The 23,681-nt window shown below is 47.7% G+C and overlaps 1 protein-coding gene across 1 annotated transcript in view; it reads left to right on the top strand.

Annotated features, from left to right (window-relative positions):
- Positions 1-23,681, top strand: part of ADAMTS2 (ADAM metallopeptidase with thrombospondin type 1 motif 2) — a 262,993-nt gene that overhangs the window by 191,681 nt on the left and 47,631 nt on the right. Inside the window, exons 7-10 of the mRNA XM_079771375.1 lie at positions 10,310-10,415; positions 11,092-11,235; positions 11,630-11,762; positions 12,993-13,106. Of these exons, the coding sequence (XP_079627501.1) occupies positions 10,310-10,415; positions 11,092-11,235; positions 11,630-11,762; positions 12,993-13,106 (497 nt within the window). The remainder of the gene's footprint in view (positions 1-10,309; positions 10,416-11,091; positions 11,236-11,629; positions 11,763-12,992; positions 13,107-23,681) is intronic.

The following is a 23,681-nucleotide window of genomic DNA, read 5'->3' on the forward strand; positions in this document are numbered from 1 at the left end:
TATAAATTTTACTTTAAAAATGTAATGAGATAATGAGAAGGTATTTTGAACAGCCTTGTATCAATAAATTTGTCAATTTAGATAAAAGGTACAAATTACTTGACAAAACAAAATCTGAGAAAAAAATAGAAAATATGAATACTCATGTCAATTAAAGATGTTAACCCCTGGATTTGATAGCTTGACCCAAGAATTCTTTGTAAGTTCTAATGAAGAATCATACCAATCATATACAAACTCCCACACAATGAAAAAAGAAGGTACATTTTTCCAATTTCTAGGAGGCCTGCTAACAAAATCTAAGGACATTATAAGAACAGAAGTATAGGCCAGTCTCTTTCATGAATATAGATACAAAATCTCAAACAAAATATTAGCAAATCAAATTTGGTGCTATATTTTAAAAAAGGTTTTATGTCACAATAAATTTCAATGTATTCTAGAAATGCAATGTTGGTTTAATGTTTGAAAATCAATCATTGTAATTTATCACATTAACAGAATAGAGAAAAAAAACTTATATCATCATTCAATTGATCCAGAAAAAGTATTTGACAAAAATAAAGATCCATTTATGATCAAATGTCCTGTTGGATTAGGACTAGAAGAACTTTCTTAATGTGGTAATGGATATTTCCCCCCAAAAAAAATCTATAATAAGCGTCATATATAATGGTGACATGTTGAAATCATTTCTCCTAGATTGAGAAAGGTCGAGAATGCCTGCTATCACCACTTTTCTTCAGTGTTGTAGTGGAGGTCCAAGGCAGTGAAATAAGACAATGAAAAAAATAAAAATATCAGTCAGAAAGGAAAAAAAATCACAGACTCTTGTTTGAAAATGATATGCTTGTGTGCATAGAAAATCCAAAAGAATATACAAATAAATTATTAAAATTATTAAGTAATTTTAATATCATGTCACTATACAAAAATCAATTGAATTTCTGTATTCTAACAACAAACAAATTAAAAGTTAGTACCACTTACAATAGAATAAAAAGTAGCAAATACCTAGGATTATGTCTTAAGAAAAAATGTCCAAGACCTAGACCAGAAAACTGTAAGACATGTTGACAGATGTTATAAAAGATTAAACCAATAAAGGGGTATACCTTGCTTATGGATGGGAGACTCACTATTGTACAGATACCAATTTCTCCAAGTTGCTGTATAGGTTGATGCTGCTGTGCTCCGTTCCAGCAGGATATCTTGAGGGTATTGAAAAGTTGATTCCTGTGTTCATGCAGAAATGCAGTGGGCCAAGAACAATTGAAGAAGATGATCAAAGTACTCAATACTTATAAGAACAAAATAGTTAAAGAGTGTAAGTTTGATGCAAGGATTGACAAATGTGTCATTAGAACAGAACAAAGGTGAGAGTTGAACTTAGGCACAAACATTTGCTTTATTGCAAAGGTGGCACTGCAAGGTAGAGGAGAATGATGGTCTTTTAACAAATGGTGTTGGGCCAATTGACTATCCAAATTGGAGGAAAAATTAAGCTGACACACCTTCTTTGTATACAGTCATCATATTTGTGGATATTCTAGATCTTACCTAGGAATAAACTTCACTAAGGAGGTAAAAAACCTGTACTCAGAAAACTACAGGGCATTAAAAAAAAGAGAGAAAGACATAAACAAATGGAAGAATATACCGTGTTCATGGATTGGTAGAATAAACATCATTAAAATGTCCATACTACCCAAAGCAATCTATAGATTCAATGCAATCTCCATTAAGCTATATTACAAAGCCACTGTTCTCAAAACTGCCTCATACTGGCACAAGAACAGACATATAGACCAATGGAACAGAACAGAGAACCCAGAAATTGACCCAGCCATTATGCTCAATTAATACTTGACAAAGGAGGCAAGAGCATACAAGAGAATCAAGACAGTCTCTTCAATAAATGGTGTTGGGAAAATTGGACACATACATGCAAAAAAATGAAACTAGACCACCAACTTACACCATACACAAAAATAAACTCAAAATGGATAAAGGACTTAAACGTAAGACGATAAATCATAAAAATCTTAGGAGATCCATAGGCAGCAAAATATCAGAGTATGTCATAGCAATATCTTTACCAATACAGCTCCTAGGACAATGGAAACTAAGGAGAAAATAAACAAATGGGACTACATCAAAATAAAAAGCTTCTGCACAGCAAAAGAAACCATCAACAAAACAATAAGAAAGTCCACCACATGGGAGAACATATTTGCCAATGTTATATTTGATAAGGGCCTAATCTCCAAAATTTATAGGAAACTCATACATCTTAACAAAAAGAAGATAAACAATCTAATCAAAAAATGGGCAAAGGACTTAAATAGACACCTTGCAAAAGTGGACATACAGAAGGCCAAGAGACATATGAAAACATGCTCTAAGTCGCTAATCATCCAAGAGATGCAAATCAAAACGACAATACGGTACCATCTCACACCTGTCAGAATGGCTATCATCGACAAATGACAAGTGCTGGTGAGGCTGTGGAGAAAAAGGAACCCTCGTGCACTGCTGGTGGGAATGCAGACTGGTACAGCCACTGTGGAAAACAGTATAGAGGTTCCTCAAAAAATTAAAAATGGAACTTCCATTTGACCCAGTAATCCCACTTCTAGGAATATATCCCAAGAAACCAGAAACACCAATCAGAAAGGATATATGCACCCCTATGTTCATAGCCACACAATTTACAATAGCTAAGATTTGGAAACAACCTAAGTGCCCATCAGTAGATGAGTGGATTTTAAAAAACTGTGGTATCTACACAATGGAATACTACACTTCTGTAAAAAAAGAAAGAACTCTTTCCATTCCCAACAGCATGGATAGACCTGGAAAGCATGATGCTAAGCGAAATAAGCCAGTCAGAGAAAGATAAATATCACATGATTTCATTCATTTGCGGAATATAATGAACGTCATAAACTGATGAACAAAAATAGATACAGAGACAGAGAAGCATTGAACAGACTGTCAAATTTCAGTGGGAAGGCGGGGCGGGGGTTTAGAGATCAACCGAAGGACTTGTATGCATGCATATAAGCATAACCAATGGACACAGACACTAATGAGGTGAGGGCATGTGCTGGGGGTTGAGGATAGCTGGGGGGAAGTCAATAAGGGGGAAAAAGAGACATATGTAATACTTTAAACAATAAAAAAATAATAATAAATAAAATTTTAAAAACCTACACAAGCGACCTATGGGGTGCTTCTGTTGCCCAAAGACATCCTGGCAGCCTCTGGCTCTCACCACTCCATGGCGCCTTTTCCAGCCACAACCATAAAGGTCGCCTGTGAGAGAGAGTGACCTCAAGGCTCTGGCAGCACCCCAGTCCTATGCAGACAGCCACCAGGCTGCTGAGTGACCTGCTCATGTGCTCATGCATCTGGCTGCTGGAAGATCACAGTCACAGCTACAAGCAGACTCTCTCTCTTCTTCGCCCTTGGTCACTAACTCTCTGGCTTTGTCCTCCCTTCCCCTACTAGCAAGAAAGTTATCAATGGAATATACGAATTCCAGCCTATGTGTATGCTCAAAAATAAAATAAAAATTAAATAAATAAATAAAAGTAAAAAATAAATAAATAAATAAATAAAATACAAATGAATCTCTACACTAAAAAAAAAAAAATGGCATCATTAATCCATTGAGGGAAAATATTCATAATACATATCCTGTATCTAATAATGAACTTATATCAAATATATGAACTCTAACAAATCAATAAGACAATGTCAATGATAATAATAATCAAACAACCTAGTGGAACATTGGCAAGAGACTTTCTCAGGCTCTTAACAAAACATGAATGATTCATAAATATATGAAAAGATGTTCAACCTCAGTTGACATTAGGGAAATGCAATCAAAACCACAATCAAAATCCAGAACATGCCTAATAGAATGGCTAAAATAAAAAAGACTGAAAACCCCTCATCTTGGTGAGGATGGGGATATGTATTTTCATACTCCTCTGGTAGGAATATAAATTGATGCAACTACTTTGGAAACCTGTTCAGCAGTTTTTTTTAAAGCCGAACAAAAACCCACCCAGCAGTGACACTCCCAGATATGCTCCCACCAGAAATGCACGCACGTGTGCACCGAAAGATGAGTGCAGGAACATTCAGGGCAGCATTACTTACAATAACTCTTAAACACGGAGTAACTTGAATCCGTCAACAGGGAGCAGATGAAGATATAGTCACACGGTCATCAGAACTACAGCCACATGCCACACTGGAGATGAATCTCACACATGGAATGCTGAGTGGAAAGCTTGACAGAGAAGAATTTGTACTTAGGATTCCATTTACTTCAGCTTTGGAAGTGGACAAAACTGATCTGTGTTGTTAAAAGTTAGGGGAGGAGAAAAGAGGGGGCGAGTCCCAAGAAAGGGCTTCTGCCGTGTGAGTACAGTTTTATTTCATGACCAGGTAGGTGCCCACGTGAGTGTGATCACTTTGCGATAATTCTCTAGTTGTATCCTTATTACTTGTGCATTTTTATGGACATATGTTGCACTTCAAAAGAAAGAGCTTGATGCGTGCTGTGTGCATGCGTGTGTGTGTGTGTGTGTGTGTGTGTGTGTGTGTGTGTGTCTACGTCCTGGAAGAAAAAAAAAGAAAGAGCTTGAGCAATCTATATAGAAACTAGAGGCCCGGTGCACAAATTCATGCACCAGTGGGATCCCTCGGCCTGGCCTGCAGGATCAGGCCAAACCAGCTCTCCGACATCCCCTGAGGGTCCCGGATTGTGAGAGGGTGCAGGCCAGGTCAAGGAACCCCACTGGTGCATGGCTGGGGCCAGAGAGGGATGCAGGAGGTGAGCCAGCCAGGGAGGGTGTGCAGGAGGGCTGTCTGGCTCATCTTGCTCAGTCCCAATCGGCCAGACCCCAGCAGCAAGCTAACCTACTGGTAGGAGCATCTGCTCCCTAGTGGTCAGTGCACGTTATAGCGACTGGTCGACCAGTCAACTGTCTGGCCCCTGGTGGTCAGTGCACATCATAGCAAGTGGTTGAGCAGCCTTAGCATATCATTAGCATATTACGCTTTGACCAGTCGACCAGACACTTAGCATATTAAGCTTTTATTATATAGGATAATTATTCAGAGGTGTGGACTCATTTCACCCACCTCATCCTCTATGGATAGGCATTTTTATTAGTTTCTGGTTGATCATTCCAGTAATCCTTTTTATAAACACAAGCATATTTATACTTATTCCTCTCACTACTTTCTTCCCTGAATTATTACATGCACTTCTCTGCTTCTCACTCCACTCTGTGCTGACCACTTGCCCATATTTGCATTACTAGGGAGACTTCTCCAGTGATGCTGGTCGGGCTAAGATTCATTTCTGTTAATAAACGATCTCTGACACTAGAGTGGCTCCCTTTCAGCACCACAATGGGATGCAGGTGGGAACAGGGAATGTGACTCCAGCCCACTGAGCGCAGATCAAGGGGTTGCTCTCACCCCTTCAAGGTCTGCAGCTGACTAATAGAGCACTCTGTCAGTCCTGTCATCCAGGCAAGAGCCCTAATGAGAAGCAGAGCTGTTCCACAGGAGAGGAAACTGTCCCAGAGGAGAGGAAGCTTTTATATTAAGTGACCTCATCCTTCATTTAAAAATGTGAAAGAAGCCCTAGCTCAGTGATGGGCAACCTTTTGAGCTTGGTGTATCCAACTTTGCCAAAAAACTGAGCATAACTCGGGTAGTGTGTCACTTTGAGGAAAAAACATTATTTCGCAAATGTTTCATCCTCAGGAGCAGCAAATGTTTCATCCTCAGCATGCGGCCGCCTCAGCGGCCGCGTGTCATCAGAAATGGCTATGCGTGTCAGTGCTGACACGCATGTCATAGGTTTGCCATCACTGCCCTAGCTGGTTTCGCTCAGTGGATAGAGTGTCGGCCTGCGGACTGAAGGGTCCCGGGTTTGATTCCAGTCAAGAGCACATACCTCAGTTGCAGTCTCCTGGCCCTGGTAGGGGGCATGCAGGAGGCAACCAATTGATGTATCTCTCTCACATCAGTGTTTCTCTCTGTCTCTCCCTTTCTCTTCCACTCTTTCTAAAAATCAATGGAAAAAATATCCTTGGATGAGGATAAAAAAAAAAAATGAAAGGAGCCAAGCTGGTGTTGCTCAGTGGTTGAGCATCCTACATAATAAAAGGGTAATATGCAAATTAACCATCACTCCACTATGCCCACGATTGGGCCAGCAGGAGGCACGGGGGTGGGACTCGGGGTGGCCAATCGCGCTGGCAGGAGGAGCTGGGAGCGGGGACTCACAAGTGATCCCTGGCAAGCCGCGCCGGTTTGGGCTGGGGTCTCAGGCCGCCAGGGCCACGCCCCCAAGCCGCGCAAGTGATCCCTGGCAAGCCGCACAGGCTTGGGCTGGGGGTCTCAGGCCGCCAGGCCTCGTCCCCAAGCCGCGCGATGGCTCACAAGCTGCACAGGCTTGGGCTGAGGGTCTCAGGCCACCAGGACCTCGCCCCCAAACCGAGCCACTTGGGCTGGGGTCTCAGACCACCAGGGCCCCGCACCCAAGCCACAGGATCCCCTGGCCATGAGGACAGCTTGGGCTGGGGTCTCAGACCTGCAGGGCCTGCCACCCAAGCTGCATGATCCCCTGGCTGAGGTGGCTGCCTGGGCTGGGGTCTCATTCCTGCAGGGCCAGGCACCCCCACTGCATGATCACCCAGCCAGCAGCAGCAGCCTGAAGCGGCAGGGCGGTGCACCCCCACCAAGCTATCTTCAGGCCAGTGAAGGCAGCCTGGGCTGAAGCCGTGCACCCCCACCAGGCTATCCACAGCTAGGCTGAGATGGCAGCCTGGGCAGGGGTCTCAGCTTGGCTGGGCTGAGGCAGCAGCCTGGGCTGGGGTCTCAGCCTGGCCAGGGCCCCATCCCCTGCCAGCAGTGGCAGCCTGGGGTCTCAACCATTGAGTCACACCAGCCAGGCAGATATGGAGTAATCTTAAATGTTTCTTTTTTTTATAATATATATTTTATTTATTTTTTACAGAGAGGCAGGGAAAGGGATAGAGAGCTAGAAACATCTATGAGAGAGAAACATCGATCAGCTGCCTCCTGCACACTCCCCACTGGGTATGTGCCCCCAACCAAGGTACATGCCCTTGACCAGAATCAAACCTGGGACCCTTGATTCTGCAGGCCAATGCTCCATCCATCCGCTGAACCAAAACAGTTAGGACTATCCAATATGCTAAAGAAAAAAACCCTATCTAATAAAGAGGGAACGCCAAAACCGGTTTGGCTCAGTGGATAGAGCGTCGGCCTGCGGACTGAAAGGTCCCGGGTTCGATTCCGGTCAAGGGCATGTACCTTGGTTGCGGGCACATCCCCAATAGGGGTTGTGCAAGAGGCAGCTGATCGATGTTTCTCTATCATCGATGTTTCTAACTTTCTATCCCTCTCTCTTCCTCTCTGTAAAAAATCAATAAAATATATTTATAAATAAATAAATAAATAAATAAAGAGGGAATATGCAAGGGAGGGCATTTGGGGGTGACCAGGGTATCAGGGGCTGGCAGGGAAGTGGTTAGGGGGTGATCAGGCTGGCAGGCAGAGCAGTTAGGGGCAATCAGGAAGGCAGGCAGGCGAGTAGTTGGGAGCCAGCAGTCCTAGATTGTGAAAGGGATGTCTGACTGCCTGTTTAGGCCCAATCCTGTGGATTGGGCCTAAACAGGCAGTCAGACATCCCCCAAGGGGTCCCAGATTGGAGAGGGTGCAGGTTGGGCTGACACACACACACACACACACACACACACACACACACCCATGCACGAATTTCGTGCACCAGGCCTCTAGTCAACCTATAAAGAAGGTCACAGTTAGATTCCTGGTCAGGGCACATGCCGTGTTGTGGGCTTGATCTCCCTCTCCCTTTCTCTCTGAAATCAATAAAAATATATTTTAAAAATAAAAATTGTGAAAGGATCAACAGATTGGAGTGACTAAAGGAAGTGGAGGGTCAGTTTGTCTGAATGACATCTGAGAAGCACATCAAGGACTTACAAGCAGGCTGGTCTTTTCAAAGCAAACCTTTTCCTTCTCTTCCCTTCACCCTCCATGGGAAGCCATAAACATTGGTAGCCAGCACCCCACCACCCCCCAGAAGAGATTCTGTATGTGTGTTTTTGTTTTCATTTGTTTTAAAAATTATCATACAACAAAATTAGTCCCCCCAAAAATAAATAATAAATAGGTAATAATAAATAAAAATGTGAAAGGACAGCCAAGGATTACTAGACATTAAAAAAAAAATGGGACCACATTGAAAAACAAAATCAGAAAACTGACTTCAGAGGAAACAGATAATTTAGAAAATGAAAAAGAACTTTTTAAAAAGTAATATTCCAAGAATGTTTGAAAAAATATGCCCATAAACCCAGAACAGGTTGCTAAGAAGAATTAGAAAATGAAGAAGAGCCCTAACCGGTTTGGCTCAGTGGATAGAGCGTTGGCCTGCAGACTCAAGGGTCCCAGGTTCGATTCCGGTCAAGGGCATGTACCTTGGTTGCGGGCATATCCCCAGCAGGGGATGTACAGGAGGCAGCTAATCGATGTTTATCTCTCATCGATGTTTCTAACTCTCTATCCTTCTCCCTTCCTCTCTGTAAAAATTAATAAAATATATTTTTTTAAAAAAGAAAATGAAGAAGAGTTTTTATGAAATTAAAGATGTGATGGGTAAAATAGAAAATTCAAAAGCTGAAGTAAAAAGTCAAGGGCATCCAAAATATTAAAATATGAGAGAAAAGTTAGGAGATATAGACAATTCGGGAGGTACAATATGTATCTAAGATTTCCAGAAAGAGAGAACAGAAGCTAAATAAAATAAGAGGGAAGAATATAAAGATAAAGACACTTTTTCAAATCTTCAGATCATACAGGCTCACATATTGCTAAGCAGGGAGAATGAGAAATACTTGCACAGGCACATTCATAGGCAAGGTTTGTATACCAAGGACAGAGGGGAGATCTCCCAAGTTTTGCTCTGGCACCCTGATTCAAGAACAATCATCTCAACATCCACAGAGCAAAAAATACTGGAAGATACAGACTTTCTTGTTTATTCCAAGGGAAAAGATTTCTGTACTTGTACAGACAAGTTTAAAATCGCACTTTCCTCCCTTCTTCTCAACTCTTCTCTTTGGACAAACTGTCCTGGGATCTCCCCGTGGGAGTTGAGGGGAGTGAGACTAGATCAGGGCTCCTAGAGCTGTGGCCCCTGGCTCTGTGGACCTCTCAAACCGCCCCCCACCACCGCTCCCCACCCCCCGCCAGTTGTCATAGCAGAGGCCCCACTTGGCACACGCAGCTCTGTATCCACTTCTTTATCTTGCCCAGGGCCAAATGGCAGGCCCCATTTTCTGGCTTTGCTGTTTTAGATGGGGTAGGGCGTCCCAGCCACCCCTCCCTGTCAGTGGTTGTGCATTTGGTTCTGGAGGCTTCCCTGGGAATTCTGAAGAAACCCAGTGACCAGACTCAACCCAGCAGGGTCTCAGTCTTCCTCCACAGGCTTTCCCACCCTCCAGGTCCCTCAGCCCTGCCTTGCTTCCTGTGGGGCTCCACAGGGCCACACAGTGTCAATGGATTGGCAAAATGCACTGCATCTCCTCCCTGTTATCTGTGAATTCCGTGTCTTTCAAAGCCGCTTGACTGGGTCGGGTGGCTGGAGGGTCACTGTGCATCGATGTCAGGGCAGATGTGCCCTGCTACCACCACCCCTCCCACTCTGCCCTCCATCTCTGGGCGCACCTTTCCCTTAGACTCCTGATGGAGGGGGCCCTTTGGTAGGAATGTGGCTCAGAATCTTCTCAGCCAAAGCTCAGAGCTAGCTGAGTTATAGCTGCGTGCCCTCAGTCTACTTGGCTCATCCCCTCTGTGGCCAGCAGGGCAGGGCGGCACATTAGCATGCATTGCCTGGCTCTGCCTCTGAGCAGCTTTGAGGACCACCCTCGCTGCAGCCCTCTGTGTCTTATGGAAGTGGGTCTAGCTGGGGTCTTCCAGGTCCCCCAGCAAAGTTGGAAGGTGGGAGGGAGGTTGTGTGCAAGAGAATGGCAAGTGGGAGGGTGCCCAGGTGGCAGAAAGTTCTCCCAGGTGAGATCTGGGCTTGGGAAACTGAGGGGCAGAACTGAGGCCTGCTGCCCGGGGTGCGAGTCTTCTGAGCTGTGCCAGCCTGGCGCAGTCACCTCTGCTCCTCTGGGGATGGTGAGGTCACTGGGAGCTGGAGCCACCCTTTGTCTCCTCCCAGGCTATGCTCCTGTCACCGGGATGTGCCACCCCGTTCGCAGTTGCACCCTGAACCATGAGGACGGCTTCTCCTCGGCGTTTGTGGTGGCCCACGAGACCGGCCACGTGTAAGTGGCCTCACAGTCCTGGTTGTCTGGGGAAGGCTGGGGCTTAAGGGGCCCCACTTCTCTGAGCCCTGAGAGGCACAGAGCCCTATGAAAAGCACTAGGATATGATGGCCTGTCCTCCCAGCACTGCGCAGGGCAGACCCAAGGTTCCCTTTCTGTTGAGGAAACATATCAAAGAAAGGGCCGAGTGGGTGCTGGGGATCTTCCCTGGATTACCCCACTTTACAGATGAATAACTGAGGCTTTGAGGGAGGCGGGCCCTGGAACAGAGAGCCAGAGGTGGGGTGTGCATGCCCCCGGCACCACCTAAATCTCCGGGCTGGACAGATACTGATGGGAAGCGCCACAGGGCCGCCGGGCCTGTGTGGGGAGTGTGCCGAGAAGGTGCCCGGAGAGCTGGGCTCCACTGCGATCTCATGTCACAGCCCCCTGCCTTGGGGACAGGACACTGGGGGGCATGCTGCTGGATGCCGTCTCCCCAGTGTGCCCCTGGCTTTCAGATTCTACCTATGGAGACTCGGTACCACCTGGCTGAGGGCAGACCAAAACAGCAAAGGTCCAGGAGGGCCCAGTGGAGGGAGGTTGGGGGGCCCTCCCAGCGTTTGGGTGGGGGGGAGCTGACAGGTCAGTGCAGCCAGGTGAGGGTTCAGTGAGGCTCCCTTGGCTCCCTGAACAGGCTAGGCATGGAACACGATGGGCAGGGCAACCGCTGCGGCGACGAGGTACGGCTGGGCAGCATCATGGCGCCCCTGGTGCAGGCAGCCTTCCACCGCTTCCACTGGTCCCGCTGCAGCCAGCAGGAGCTGAGCCGCTACCTGCAGTGAGTACCACCCGTGCCCCCAAGGACGACCTGAAACCCCGGGGTGCGTGTCCCCGTGTTCCCGGGCCCAATGCAAACCCCCAGACCTTGGGTCCTCCAATTTGAGGTACAGGGGAGGTGAGAGGGAAAGAGCAGTGCAGGTCAGTCCCTCTGTTGGGGATCCCACTGTTGGGGAGCACCTTTAAAGGACACTTGGGATCTGGGCAAACCAGGTCCTGGGTAGTTCACACCAAGAAGCAGAGATGCAGCAGGGAAACTGAGGCAGCTCAGCCGAGAGCTGGGGTGTGCAGACAGGCCCATCATCACAGCTCCAGAAGGGGCCGCAGCAGCCCCCACAGACTGGATGGCCAGTCCGGCTGAAGGCAGCTTGCAGTGCCCACGTGTCCCCTCACAGCTCCTATGACTGCCTGCGGGATGACCCCTTCGCCCACGACTGGCCGGCGCTGCCCCAGCTTCCTGGGCTGCACTACTCCATGAACGAGCAGTGCCGCTTCGACTTCGGCCTGGGCTACATGATGTGCACCGCGGTGAGTGTCGGAGCCGGCACCCTGGGGGCAACATCTCCCTCTGCACCCAGTCACACACAGTGCCCACGCTGCCCATCTAGACTTGGTCCTGGGCAGGGAGCACACAACTGACAAGGGCTACTGACAAGTGACCTGGGGAGCACCAAGGGATGGTGGGGGCCTGGTGTGGCCCCTGCGTGGTCTGCAGAATTCAAGAGGGCTTCCCTAGGAAGAAGCAAGGTGTAAAGGTTGAATGGGAGGACAGGGCATTCCAGAAGGCAGAAAGCACATGCGCAAAGGCCTAGAGGTGCAGGAACATAGCATGCTGAGGAGCAACCAATTGTTCCCCAGGGTTGAGTGCCAAGGCAAAGCCATTAGCGTCAACACAGGTCATCAAAATTGAGTGTATCTATCTGCTGATTGACGCCCGCCAGGTGTGAGAGTATGGCAAGAGCAGCGGTGTCTATCAGTGTCTGACTCAATGCTCATCCCACCTCCATGTAGGAAGTAAGCGAAGTATTCCACTTTACAGATGAGGAAATTGAGGCCCGGAGAGGTTAGGTAAACTGCCTAAGGTCACACAGTGAGCAGGTGGTGGGTCTGGATACTGAGAAGGCTGTCTAACCTCTTGCATGTTGGCCTAAGGAAGATGGTGGGCAATGGGGAGCTCTGTAAAAGCTTGAAGAGGGGAGTGGCATGGCGAGGTCTGAGTTTCAGCTGTATCCCTCAGGGATGTCCTGGAGGAAGGGCTATCAGGATAGGAAGCAGAAAGGTCAGGAAAGAGGTAACTGTGAGATCCAAAGGACAGCGGACAAGGCTGGAACAAGGACAGGGCCTGTTGGAACAGAGGAGAGGGCTTCAGGAGAAATTCAAGAGGTGGAGTGTTCATAGTAGGGGGACAGGGGGTGCCCTTAGGGCCCTGTAGGGGCAGCTCCTGGGCCAGAGAGATGCCCACCCAGCCCTCACGCCAGGCTCACTGGCTCCCCAGTCTGTCCAGGCTCCATGGGGGCTGCAGCCATCAAGGGTTGAAGGCCGGGGAGGCCAGTACCCCACAGGGACTTGAATTAGCAGCTGCACACTCGAGATTCTCATGGCCTCAGAATGACATGGAATTCAGGGCAACCCGCTGGCCACACGGGCCTATCCCAGGCAGTCAAGCTGTGCCAGTTGCACGGCTGTCCAAGAGGCCTCTGGGGAGTAGGGTCCCCACAGTGGGAAGCACCCTGACCAGTGCCTGGTGTTCTCTTCCAGTTCCGGACCTTCGATCCCTGCAAGCAGCTGTGGTGCAGCCACCCTGACAACCCCTACTTCTGCAAGACCAAGAAGGGCCCCCCACTGGATGGGACCATGTGTGCACCTGGCAAGGTGAGTCAGGGCAGACGGCAGGCCCCATGACACGCTCAGATCTCCAGGGACAGTCCCTTCAGCGCCCTTGGGGTGGGGCTGGGGGCTTTTCCTGCCTCCTTTCTAATAATCCCCACATGACTCACTCTCCAGCCCTTGTGCTTCCCACACACTGTTTTTCTCAGAGCAAACCTGATGTCTCAGAGCACCTGTCTGTGCTTCAGCCCTCTGCCTAGAGAGCTCCCTCCTCTGAGGAGCAGTTTGGGGATTCCAGCAGCCTCAGTCCCCCCTGCACACTGTGCGTGACTGGGTCACTTCACCTTGAGGCCAGCATTGGAGTCAGGTGGCTGCTGGGTCCCCAGGCCCAGCTTAGAGGGCCAACTTGTCCCTCGAGGTTGCTCAGTAGTCACCCACCATCATCTGCCATCCTCCCAGCCCCACTTCTCACCTCCAGCAAATTGCCAGAAAAAAAAACAGGCTTTTCTCTCCCAGGACTTTGTCTCCTAACTCCCAGCCTGATTCTCATCAGCTCCGATGAAGCCTCATACCTACTTCTCATCCAGTCACTTGCAACAGGGCTGGCTTTTGCAGATGAGTCTAAGCCTGGGTTTCAGACCCCCAGGGCTCAACCCACTGAAGCTGTGTAAACCTACTCTGTGGGGGAGGGGCATGGACTCCAGTGCAGGTCCCCCAGCCCAGGCCTGAAAAGTCCCCAGAGAGGCTGGGCCTGAGGTTCTTCCAGGTGGGTCTTAAATTCTGCTTAATTTTATTTTGTTTGTGGTGGAGCTTCTTAAATCTACAGATTCCCAGGCCCACCCCTGCAGATTTTGGGTTGCAATAAGGATCGGGAATTGTTTTTGCTATTTTTTAAGTTACGATGAAATCTAAGTAACATAAAACGTGCTATTTTAACCACTTTAAAGTATACGATTCCGAGGTGTTTAGTTACATCACTACTGTATAGTTCCAGAACTTTTTCGCCACCCCAAAAGAAGACCCCATTAAGCATTGAGTCTCCATTCCCTTCCTCTCTCCAGCCCCTGGCAACCACTGATATACTCTCAGTCTCTGTGTATTTGCCTATTCTGGAATTTCTTATAAGAGGAATCGTATATTATGTGGCCTTTTATATCTGTCATCTTTCACTCAGCATAATGTCTCCAAGGTTCCATATTGTGGTCTGTGTCAGTGCTTCATACTTTTTTTGTGGCTGAGTAATGTCCCACTGTCTGGATAAACCACATTCTGTGGATCTGTTTGTCCATCAGTGGGCATTTGAGTTGACTCCACCTTTTGACATTTGTGAATGAGCTGCTGTGAACATTCAACGAGCATATTTTGTTTGAAGACCTAGGACTTGGTATTTTTAAGAGGTGCCCAGGTGATTTGGTTGTGCCCCCAGACTTAATGAACTCTTAGAAGTTGGAGGTGGAATATCCTATATAATAAAAGCCTAATATGCTAAGTGACCAGTCAGCCAGTTGTCCGTTCAACCAATCAAAGCATAGTATGCTAATGATATGCTAAGGCCACTCAACCGCTCGCTATGACGTGCACTGACCACCAGAGGCCAGATAGGCGACCAGTTGACCAGCCGCTATGACATGCACTGACTTCCAGGGGGCAGACACTCTGACCGGTAGGTTACCTTGCTGCTGGGGTCTGGCCAATTGAAACTGAGTGATACAGGCTGAACATGCCCTGGAGCCCTCCCGCTGTCCCTCCTCAGCTGGCCAACCTCCCGCGTCCCACCCCAGCCCTGATCGTGCACCAGTGGAGCCCTCAGCCTGGCCTGCACCCTCTTGAAGTCTGGGACCCCTCAGGGGATGCCGGAGAGCTGGTTTCAACCCAATCCCGCAGGCCAGGCTGAGGGACCCCACTGCTGCACGAATTCATGCATCGGGCCTCTAGTTGGTAATAAATGCCAGGAACCTAATAATATCAGTACTAACCACGTAGCCCTCTAACCCCACAGGAGCTTGACGAAGGGAACAGGGCCCCGAAGCTTTTGCCATAACTCCAGTGGGGGCCTCAGTACACTCTGAGCTGGAAGATGAGACTACCTCAGCATGACTTCCTCCCCCAGGCCACCCTTCCCAATCCACACTGGGCAGAGAGAAGGTGGACAGAGCAGGAGGCAGGCCCTGCACAGGTGTGCTCACCTGAAGTGTGTGGCTGGTCTTCACCCACAGTCACCTGGCCCCTGGGAGAATGTGGGTCAAAGGATGCTTATACCCCCAACTGATTGGCTCCCTCCTCCTGTGGGATGGTGGGGTCTGGTGAGGAAGATGGGCAGATGTGGCCAAAAAGCCCCATCCTCACAGAAACAACTGACCCAGCCAAGGCCCTTCACTCAATTTGGTGGTAGGACCCTTTGTTAATTTAGCCCAGTAAATAAAATTGTCATTTTTGTATTATTTAAAAAAAATAGAACTATGCTGATTGAGGGGCCACAGTTGGGGCTCAACTCAGCCTGCATGGTTCACAAGAGCACAGTTTGAAATCTGACCTAAAACAGGGATTCTTGTTGTATGGGGTGAGGCTGGAGGGGCAAAGGGAGAGAGGAGGAGGGTGGGCACCTCCAGGGGCCTATCAGAATCCTCCACCTGTGTGCATTTATAAATTTAATACTTTACTTATTATTGCAACGTAATTTTATATTTGCAAGTTAGTCATTTCTTACCTGCCTCTTTCCTTCAAGAACAGCTACCAGGGCAAGAAGAGGGGGCGTGGGGAGGAAGCAGGGGTGAAGTCTGGCCAGGATGGAGAAATAGCAGATCATCTTAGGCTGTGCTAAGCTCGGCTGTCCCTCCTGTCCCTCTTTGTTCCACCCTTCCCTCGAGCTCCTCAGCAAGGGTCACCCAGCACTCAGGCTCTGGTCACAGCCTGGGATGGGATCCTCATTGCCCACACTCCCCAGTGGGCCATCCCAAACACATTCTCCCCTCTCAGCCTTCACTGTCACATTATGCCCCGGCTCACACAGTTCTGGGTGTTCACCATTTCTCAGAAACAGAACACTCTCTGTTCTCTACATAGAGAAGCAGCAGATAAGCCTTTAGTTTCATGGTCCACTCATGGTTTGCCCCGAGTTGCACACTGTGGTGGTTCAGAACCATGTGCTTAGGCAGGGTGAGGCCGAAAGGGTCGGGTGCTTAGGAATCAGGGCCAATGGGTGTGCAGCTTTCTCATGGGTGGGCAGGTGTGAATGAGAAGGGAGATATGAATATGTTGCCCTTGAACAAGGAAGTGGACAATGCACCTGAGGATTAGACTGAAGAAGCCTGGACATCCCTCAGCTCCATATACACCCATCCATTTATTCATTCATTCACTCATTCATTCCATGTATCAGGCCTGCTCCACCTCCGTGGGACCTGTTGTCTGTGGGCATCGGCCATGAATGTGAAGAGGCAGTGGTGACATGATAGTGAGGACGGGGATGGGGAGTGGCCTGTCAGGGAGCTCAGGGAGGCTCCCGGTCAGTGACCCCCGCTGAAGCCCAAGGGTGGAGAGAAGTGGGAGCAACACTCCAGGCAGAGAGCGTGTGTTGGGTGGACCGTGCTGAGGGGAGCATGGCAGAGGAGAGGAGCATGGTATTTGAAAGTTAGTGTATTAATAGAAAACTTCAGGTAGAGTAAAGCCAACAGGAGATGATTGTTATTGAAAAGGGAGTTTGTTCCTCACAGATCTCAAAAGAAGGGTCCCACCCCCACCCCCTAGCATGCCACAGGGGAGAAGGGGAAGACACCAGAAAGCAGCAGGGTGGGTCAGGAGGCAGAGGGACGTGGGAACTGTGGTTTCCACAGGAAGAAACAGTGGACACTGCGGCTGGGTAAGCAGGCTTAGGATTGGCTAGTGTGAACATTTCAGTGGGCGCTGGGGCATAGGAGCTGCCCGTAGTCCTCTGGCACTTGTCTCTGGGTCTCAGGGCAAGTGTTCCAGAGTGTGAGAGCCTGCAGAGGAGGTGGTTGGGGTGGGGGCTCTGGATTAGGTGGTTTGCATATGAAGGCACGTTCTCAGGTTAGTAGTTCACTATCTCCAGGAACTAGCCAACCCCGGGAGGGGCAGCCCCTCCAGAGTCAGCAAGGCCCCAGATGTCACAGTATCAGAATCCAGAAAATAAAGGGCATGGTTAACACACGTGGCTCCCAGGAAGGTTGGGCGATGGTGGGAGAGAGGGAAGGACTAACTGACCTAAGTGTTTCCTGTGCCTGCTTGGTGTCCTGCCCTGTCCAGCGTGCTGGAGACCTGGCTCAGATCTGCTCTCTGATGGGCTTGCCCTTCAGCCACGAAGCCTATATGCATGTACTGTAGAGGCAGGGCCAGGCCAAGTACAAAGGGTCCTCCTAGGTGGATATGCCCCGCAGGCCAGGCTGGTGGGCTCGCTTTGCCCTCCCTGCCGGAGCCAGGGTCAAGGCAGCAGGAGGAAGGCAGGCCCAGCCCGGTGCTTCTGCCTCGTTGTGTCTCAGCAGGAAAGGGTCCTCCCTCTGTGTGCTCTTGTGTCCACATGAAGTGCCCTGGGGAAGCATCAGCCACCCTAGTTTTCACAAACTTCTGAGGACTGTTTCAGAGATTCATGCCTGATGCAAAGGCCTCATGATGCTCCTGTGTTGTGCTCATGTTTCCTGTATAGCTGAGAATTGGCAGACAGGCATAGTGACAGGGATACCCAGAGTTCAAGCCCTGGGTCCCTCCTTCCTCACTGTGTGACCTGGGGCCATTCTTTCCTGGGGCAAGTCAGCTACGTGCCCAACTTGCTTATCCTCACATCCCAAGCTCCTGGCACATGGTATCCACTGGGGACATGATGATGGATGGAGAATGGAGACCCAGGGCCTCAGCAGTTCAGAAATGCTAAATGCTCCCTTCCTGAAACAGAAAGCCTGCCATTCAGGCTTCCAGACCCACCAGGCAGTGTTCCTGGCCTGCTAGGTATATCAGTGCTATTCGGGATACCCAGCCCGTCAGGTTGTCCTGAGGTTCTGTGATAGGCTCCAGATTCACTCAGGACACGTGAAATTGTGCTTTTAAATATTTAACTACCTCTACTGGATGAAATATTTGTAAGCATTTAAACATGTTATATAGCCTTTTAATAATATTAAACTGTTTCTCCCATAATAGCACTGAGGTATCAAAGTAGAAACATGTTCATTCAAGGTAACTTCCCTCTGCTCAGTACTCATAGTCATCCAGGAGGAAATAAACCAAAAGTGTAGAGGAGCAGGTTCTGTGTGGTGGGGTCATGGTGCTTTCCTTTCTTTCTGTTTTGCTGAGTTGTCATTTTCTGCTTGATGCACCTGCATTGCCTCTGGGCATTTGGACCCAGGTCTACAGGGAGCTGGTCCATTGAACTATGGGCCTGGGTGGTATCCTGAGTTGTGTGGGGCCCAGCTCCCCATTTACATACTGGCACCAATTTGTCCAGTGGGAACAAGGGGACGGCTGTGTGGCCTCTTCCATTATCTTGACCCGTGGTTCCCATGGCCACCAGTAACTTAGAGGCCCAACCACAGTCACAGCCTTCAGAGGTACCAGGAGTACTCCCTCACTTCATCTGCGTTGGCTTGGGCTATTCTAACAAAAATGCTGGGGTTTGAAACAACGCATATCTCCTCACAATTCTGGAGGCTTGAAGCCTGACATCAGGGTGCCCACATAGTCAGGTTCTGGTGAGGGTTGCAGGCTGCCATTGTCTCTCTGTATCCTCACATTTTGGAAAGAAAAGTCATCTCTCTCATGTCTTATTAAAAAGGCATTAATGCCATTCCTGAGGGCTTCACCCTCATGCATTAATCACCTTCCAAAGGCCCACATTCTAATACCATCCCCGTGGGAATCAGTCCTCAACATATGCATTATGGGATGATATAAATATTCAGTTCACAGCCTTCCCTTACCTGGGCTCTCTTTCTTGCCTGCCAGCTTCACCCTGCTCCCTCAGCTGAGGAGGACACCAGCCAGCATTTCTGTGGGGTCTTCCCTTCCCTTCTATGGTTGAGTAAGGGGCACTTTGGAGTGAGAGATGAGGTCCCCATGGCACAGGAAGAACATGTCCCGCATCACTGGTGGCCTGCTGTCAAGTCTGCCTGACCCCAGATCGTTTGTGACAATGCTTGCTGGCCATGTGCCCAGATGGAGCCCTTGAGCACTTATCTGGGGCCTGGGGAGGAGAACCCAGAGATGGCAGCTTCTGCAGGGCCTTCCATGGGCTCAGCCTGTAAGGCAGGCCTGGCAGTGCTACTGTGTCAGGAAGGAAGAGGAGAGATGGCCTCCATGCAGACATGTGCTCAAAAGTAGGGAGTCAAGGAAGGGCCTGCCTGAGAGATGAGAACCAGGAGGGATGCCTGGGGATGACTTGGGCACGGAGAAGGCAGCACAGCTCTCCTGGAAATCGACTCTGAGACAGAGATCCACAGGCAGGGACTTTCCTGGGGAGAATGTGGATCAACACCTGCAGGAGAGTGAGACATTGAGCAGCCATGTGGTCATAACATGGGGCTCAGCCGACACCAGGAGCCCTGGGCTAGGCTGGGCTGGTCTTTCAGAGTTGTTCCCAAACTTGATGAGTCATTGGCTATGATTGTCCCCAGGAAAGGGACATGACCCTGGGCTAGGCAGCCCTCTGATGAGGGCATGTCCAGAAGAGTGATGATTCAACCTCCATCCACCAGCGACCAACACACTTGGCCGCTGGGGGAGAAAGAGCCTTGATCTGTGCAAGGGTCTCATCACAGCATCCACTTCAGCAAGGGTGGGGGAAGGAAGTGGAGCTCAGGATGTCTCCTGAGGAAAGGCACTCAAGAGGGAGGGAGAAAAGAAATGGCAGTCTGTCAGTGCATAGCATGGTGGTGGGAGGTGGAGCAAGTCATGCAGAGCCTTTACCTGTGGCCCAGGGTTTAATCTTCATTCTGCAGCATGGAGCCCCCAAAAGGGTTGAGGGGCACAAAGCTGGGTTTACCATGAAGCTTGTGATAAGCTTTGGGGCCCCTCACTTGCTTGGGCCCCTTTCAAGGTCCTGGGAGGGGCTTCACAATATGTTCACATGGTTGTATGTTTTCATAAATTTTACGAAGGTAAGATATTTTAAACATAATCTATTTTCACTCTACCTTCCCTTCTGACACACTTCTATGCGGGCTAGCATGAGAGTAGCTATGGGTGCCTTGTGGCTTTTGGCTAAGGAGAAATTGGATTGGGATGTATTTATTGGCTTATTTACATGGTTCTCAGGATCTCTCAAGTGTCATTAAGTTACTGTATCTGTCCAGATGTAAGAGTAAGTTCCAGAAAAACTATGGCCACTGTGCCAACTCACCCATGGCTATTGCAGGATACGTGCGGTGTGCAGCCCATCCTCCTGAAATCAATGGAGAAAAGCTGCCTCAACTGTACCTGAGGTTGTGACTGCTTCTATATGTGCAACAGTTTATGTTTACTTTGGGAGTTTGTCTTGTAGATGGGACATTTTAAACACAGACCCAACTTGGATATTCTTTAGAAAGGTTGTATAACAAGATACTGCACCTGTCTCAAAGCTGTCAAACCTTCATACCTGTTACAAAAAACAAAAATAGAAAATAAGGGAAACCTGAATGCATGTAAAATATAAAAAGTTTATTCAAAATGTTAATAAAGCTTTAACACACTAGTTTAACTACCATTTTGAAAGTTGTTTCGGAATGCTATAATAAAGTCAAGAAGAAACTACAGACTTCTAATATATATATATATATATATATATATATATATATATATATATATATACATATATATATATATATATATATATGCCCTCTTTTATCATGTTTATTAGATGATGGATATATATATATACCCTATTTTAACATTTTTTAATTTATGTATTAAAAATTTCAGATAAAATTTAAGGGAAAATTTTAAAAGGTAAAAAGTGGATAAAGAAGTCAATAGAAATATCTGACTTAACAAATTTAATTATAACAGAAAAAGGTTTCAGATCAAAAGCAGTCATTCATTAGGAGGAAGATGAGGTAAATATGGGAAGGAAGTAACAGGCTCTTAAAACACTTGACAATCCAGTTATTGAAGAGGAGTGAATCTGATGATCACATTGGAAAAGCATATAAACGTCTTAACTGAAATGTTGACATCAGAAGATTAAAAATAGCAGCAGAGTAAGTGGAAGCTCACAGATATGCTCCCAGAACCAAACTGGAATTACAACTAAAATACAAAACAACCACCCTGAATAATCAACTGAAGACTAGCTAGAGAGAACCCTAATAACCAATGACAGAAAGTAGAGACTGCATAGAGACTGGTAGGAAGGGCGGAGGCACTAAAGGGCTGGCCGGGCTCCCACAGATAGCAGCTGAATTTCTAGAGGGATATCTCAGCTCTGGGAGGTGGGGGGTTCCCATTGAGAACTCTGGGGTCTAGTCCCCAAGCTGGGCCCCAGCAGAGAGCACCAGAACTGAGAAAGGTGCCCACATAACATCTGGCTGTGAAAAGCAGCAGGGTTGCTGTCTGCCAAGGAGAGATGGCTGGAAATGCAGGCACCCTCTTCAAGAGCCAATGCACAAAATTTCAAGTGTGGCCACTCACCTTGGGCTCTGGAAAAGGGAGGGCAGAGTGGACTGGAGCTGTGTAAGCATAAGCCAGGGTTGGGGGGGATCTGAGATCTGTGCTGAGTCATTCCCTCACATTGCGGAGGTCATCTTTCTCAGGCAAATCTTTGCTATCCAGGCAGTTTTGGGATAGTTAAAGATATTTGACCCACCCTATTGGAAAAGCCCTTAACCCACCCTGTGGAGTTTCTAAGGCCCATTAAGAGATTAGAATAGTAGCCTCCAGGTAGAAGCAATTGCCCCACCCTGTTAGAAAACCTCACACCCCACCTCTGGATGATTGCTTGAGACTATTCCAGACTGAATCCAATCAGTCTGCAGGCAGAAGTGGGTCTCTGGAGGCTTTGAGTCTTTGCCTGCTCTGATTAGTTAGAAAAAGCAGTTTGGGTCTCCATCACAGATACCATTCTGGACTGCTCAGCAAGGAAAAGCGAGCGGGACACCTGCAGGACTATCTCTGTATGGGAAGGAGTACAGCTCAGAACAGGGACAATCAAGGTGTGAGACTCAAAGTAGACCCAGCCTCTGGGCTAAGGAATTCCTGACCACTGGACTACTAGGGGATTCAATGTCTTGTACTTAAATCAGGTTTCTCAGGGCCAAAAAAGGACATTGACCTGCACTAGAGAAGCTCCCAGGAGGCCCAGGATAGACACACCAAGGGACAATATTCTACAACATCAGAGCAAAATCCAGTGAGCCCCACTAATAGCAGACCCAAAGCACCTGTATAACAGCTGGCATGACATCATTGGGGTTAAACCTCACTGGCAGCAAGTTGGAGGGGAAATCCCTTCCACAAACAGGACGTCAACAAGCAAGTTCCAATTACAACAGGAGAACCCAAACAATGCACACAAGGGGCATTTCATCCAGCTCAGGTGAACAAAGGCTACACCACTGGACCCCTCAAGACACTTTCTACAAAAGGCCATCCCACAAAGACTAAGAGACATAGCAGTTCTATATAATACATAGAAGTAAATACAAAGAGACAGCTAAAATGGGGAGACGAAGAAACAACCCCCAAATGAGAGAAAAGAAGGAATCTCCAGAATAAGAACTAAATAAGATGGAGGCAAGCAACCTATCAGACATAGAGTTCAAAGCAATGGTTATAAGGATGTTTAAGGAACTTTATGAAAATTACAACAGCATGAAAAAGGAAATAGAGGCCATGAGCAAGAACCAGACAGAAATGAAGAATGATATATCTGACATCAAGAACACACTGGAAGATATTAAAAATAAATTGAATGCAACAGAGGATCGAATCAGTGATTTGGAAGACAAGGTAAAAATAAGTAACCAACTAAAGCAGCAAATAGAAAAAAGAATTACAAATCAGGCCCTAACTTGTTTGGCTCAGTGGATAGAGCATCAGCCTGCGGACTGAAGGGTCCCAGGTTCAATTCTGGTCAAGGGCATGTACCTTGGTTGCAGGCACATCCTCAGTAGGGAGTGTGCAGGAAGCAGCTGATAGACGTTTCTAATTCTCTATCCCTCTCCCTTTCTCTCTGTAAAAAATCAATAAAATACATTTTTTTTAAAAAATCAGAAAGATAGCTTAAGTGAATTCTGGGACAACGTGAAACATAACAACATCTGCATTACAGGAATACCAGAAGGGGAAGAGGATGAGCAAGGAACAGAGAACCCGTTTAAAGAAATAGTGACAGAAAACTTCCCCATCCTGGTTAAGGAAAATGTCACACAAGTGCAGGAGGCACAGAAGGTCTCAATCAAGAGGAACACAAAGAGACCCACACCTAGATACATCATAATTAAAATGGCAAATGCTAAAGACAACGAGAGAGTCTTAAAGGCAGCAGGAGAGAAATAGAAAATTACCTGCAAAGGAGTTCCCATTAGAATGTCAGCTGACTTCTCAATAAAAATACTTCAGGCATGAAGTACTCAAAGTAATGAAAAGTAAGGGCCTAAATCCAAGACTACTGTATCCTTTAAAATGGAAGGTGAAATA

The sequence above is a fragment of the Cnephaeus nilssonii genome, assembly GCF_951640355.1.
Source record: "Cnephaeus nilssonii genome assembly, chromosome: 5".
NCBI lineage: Eukaryota > Metazoa > Chordata > Mammalia > Chiroptera > Vespertilionidae > Cnephaeus > Cnephaeus nilssonii.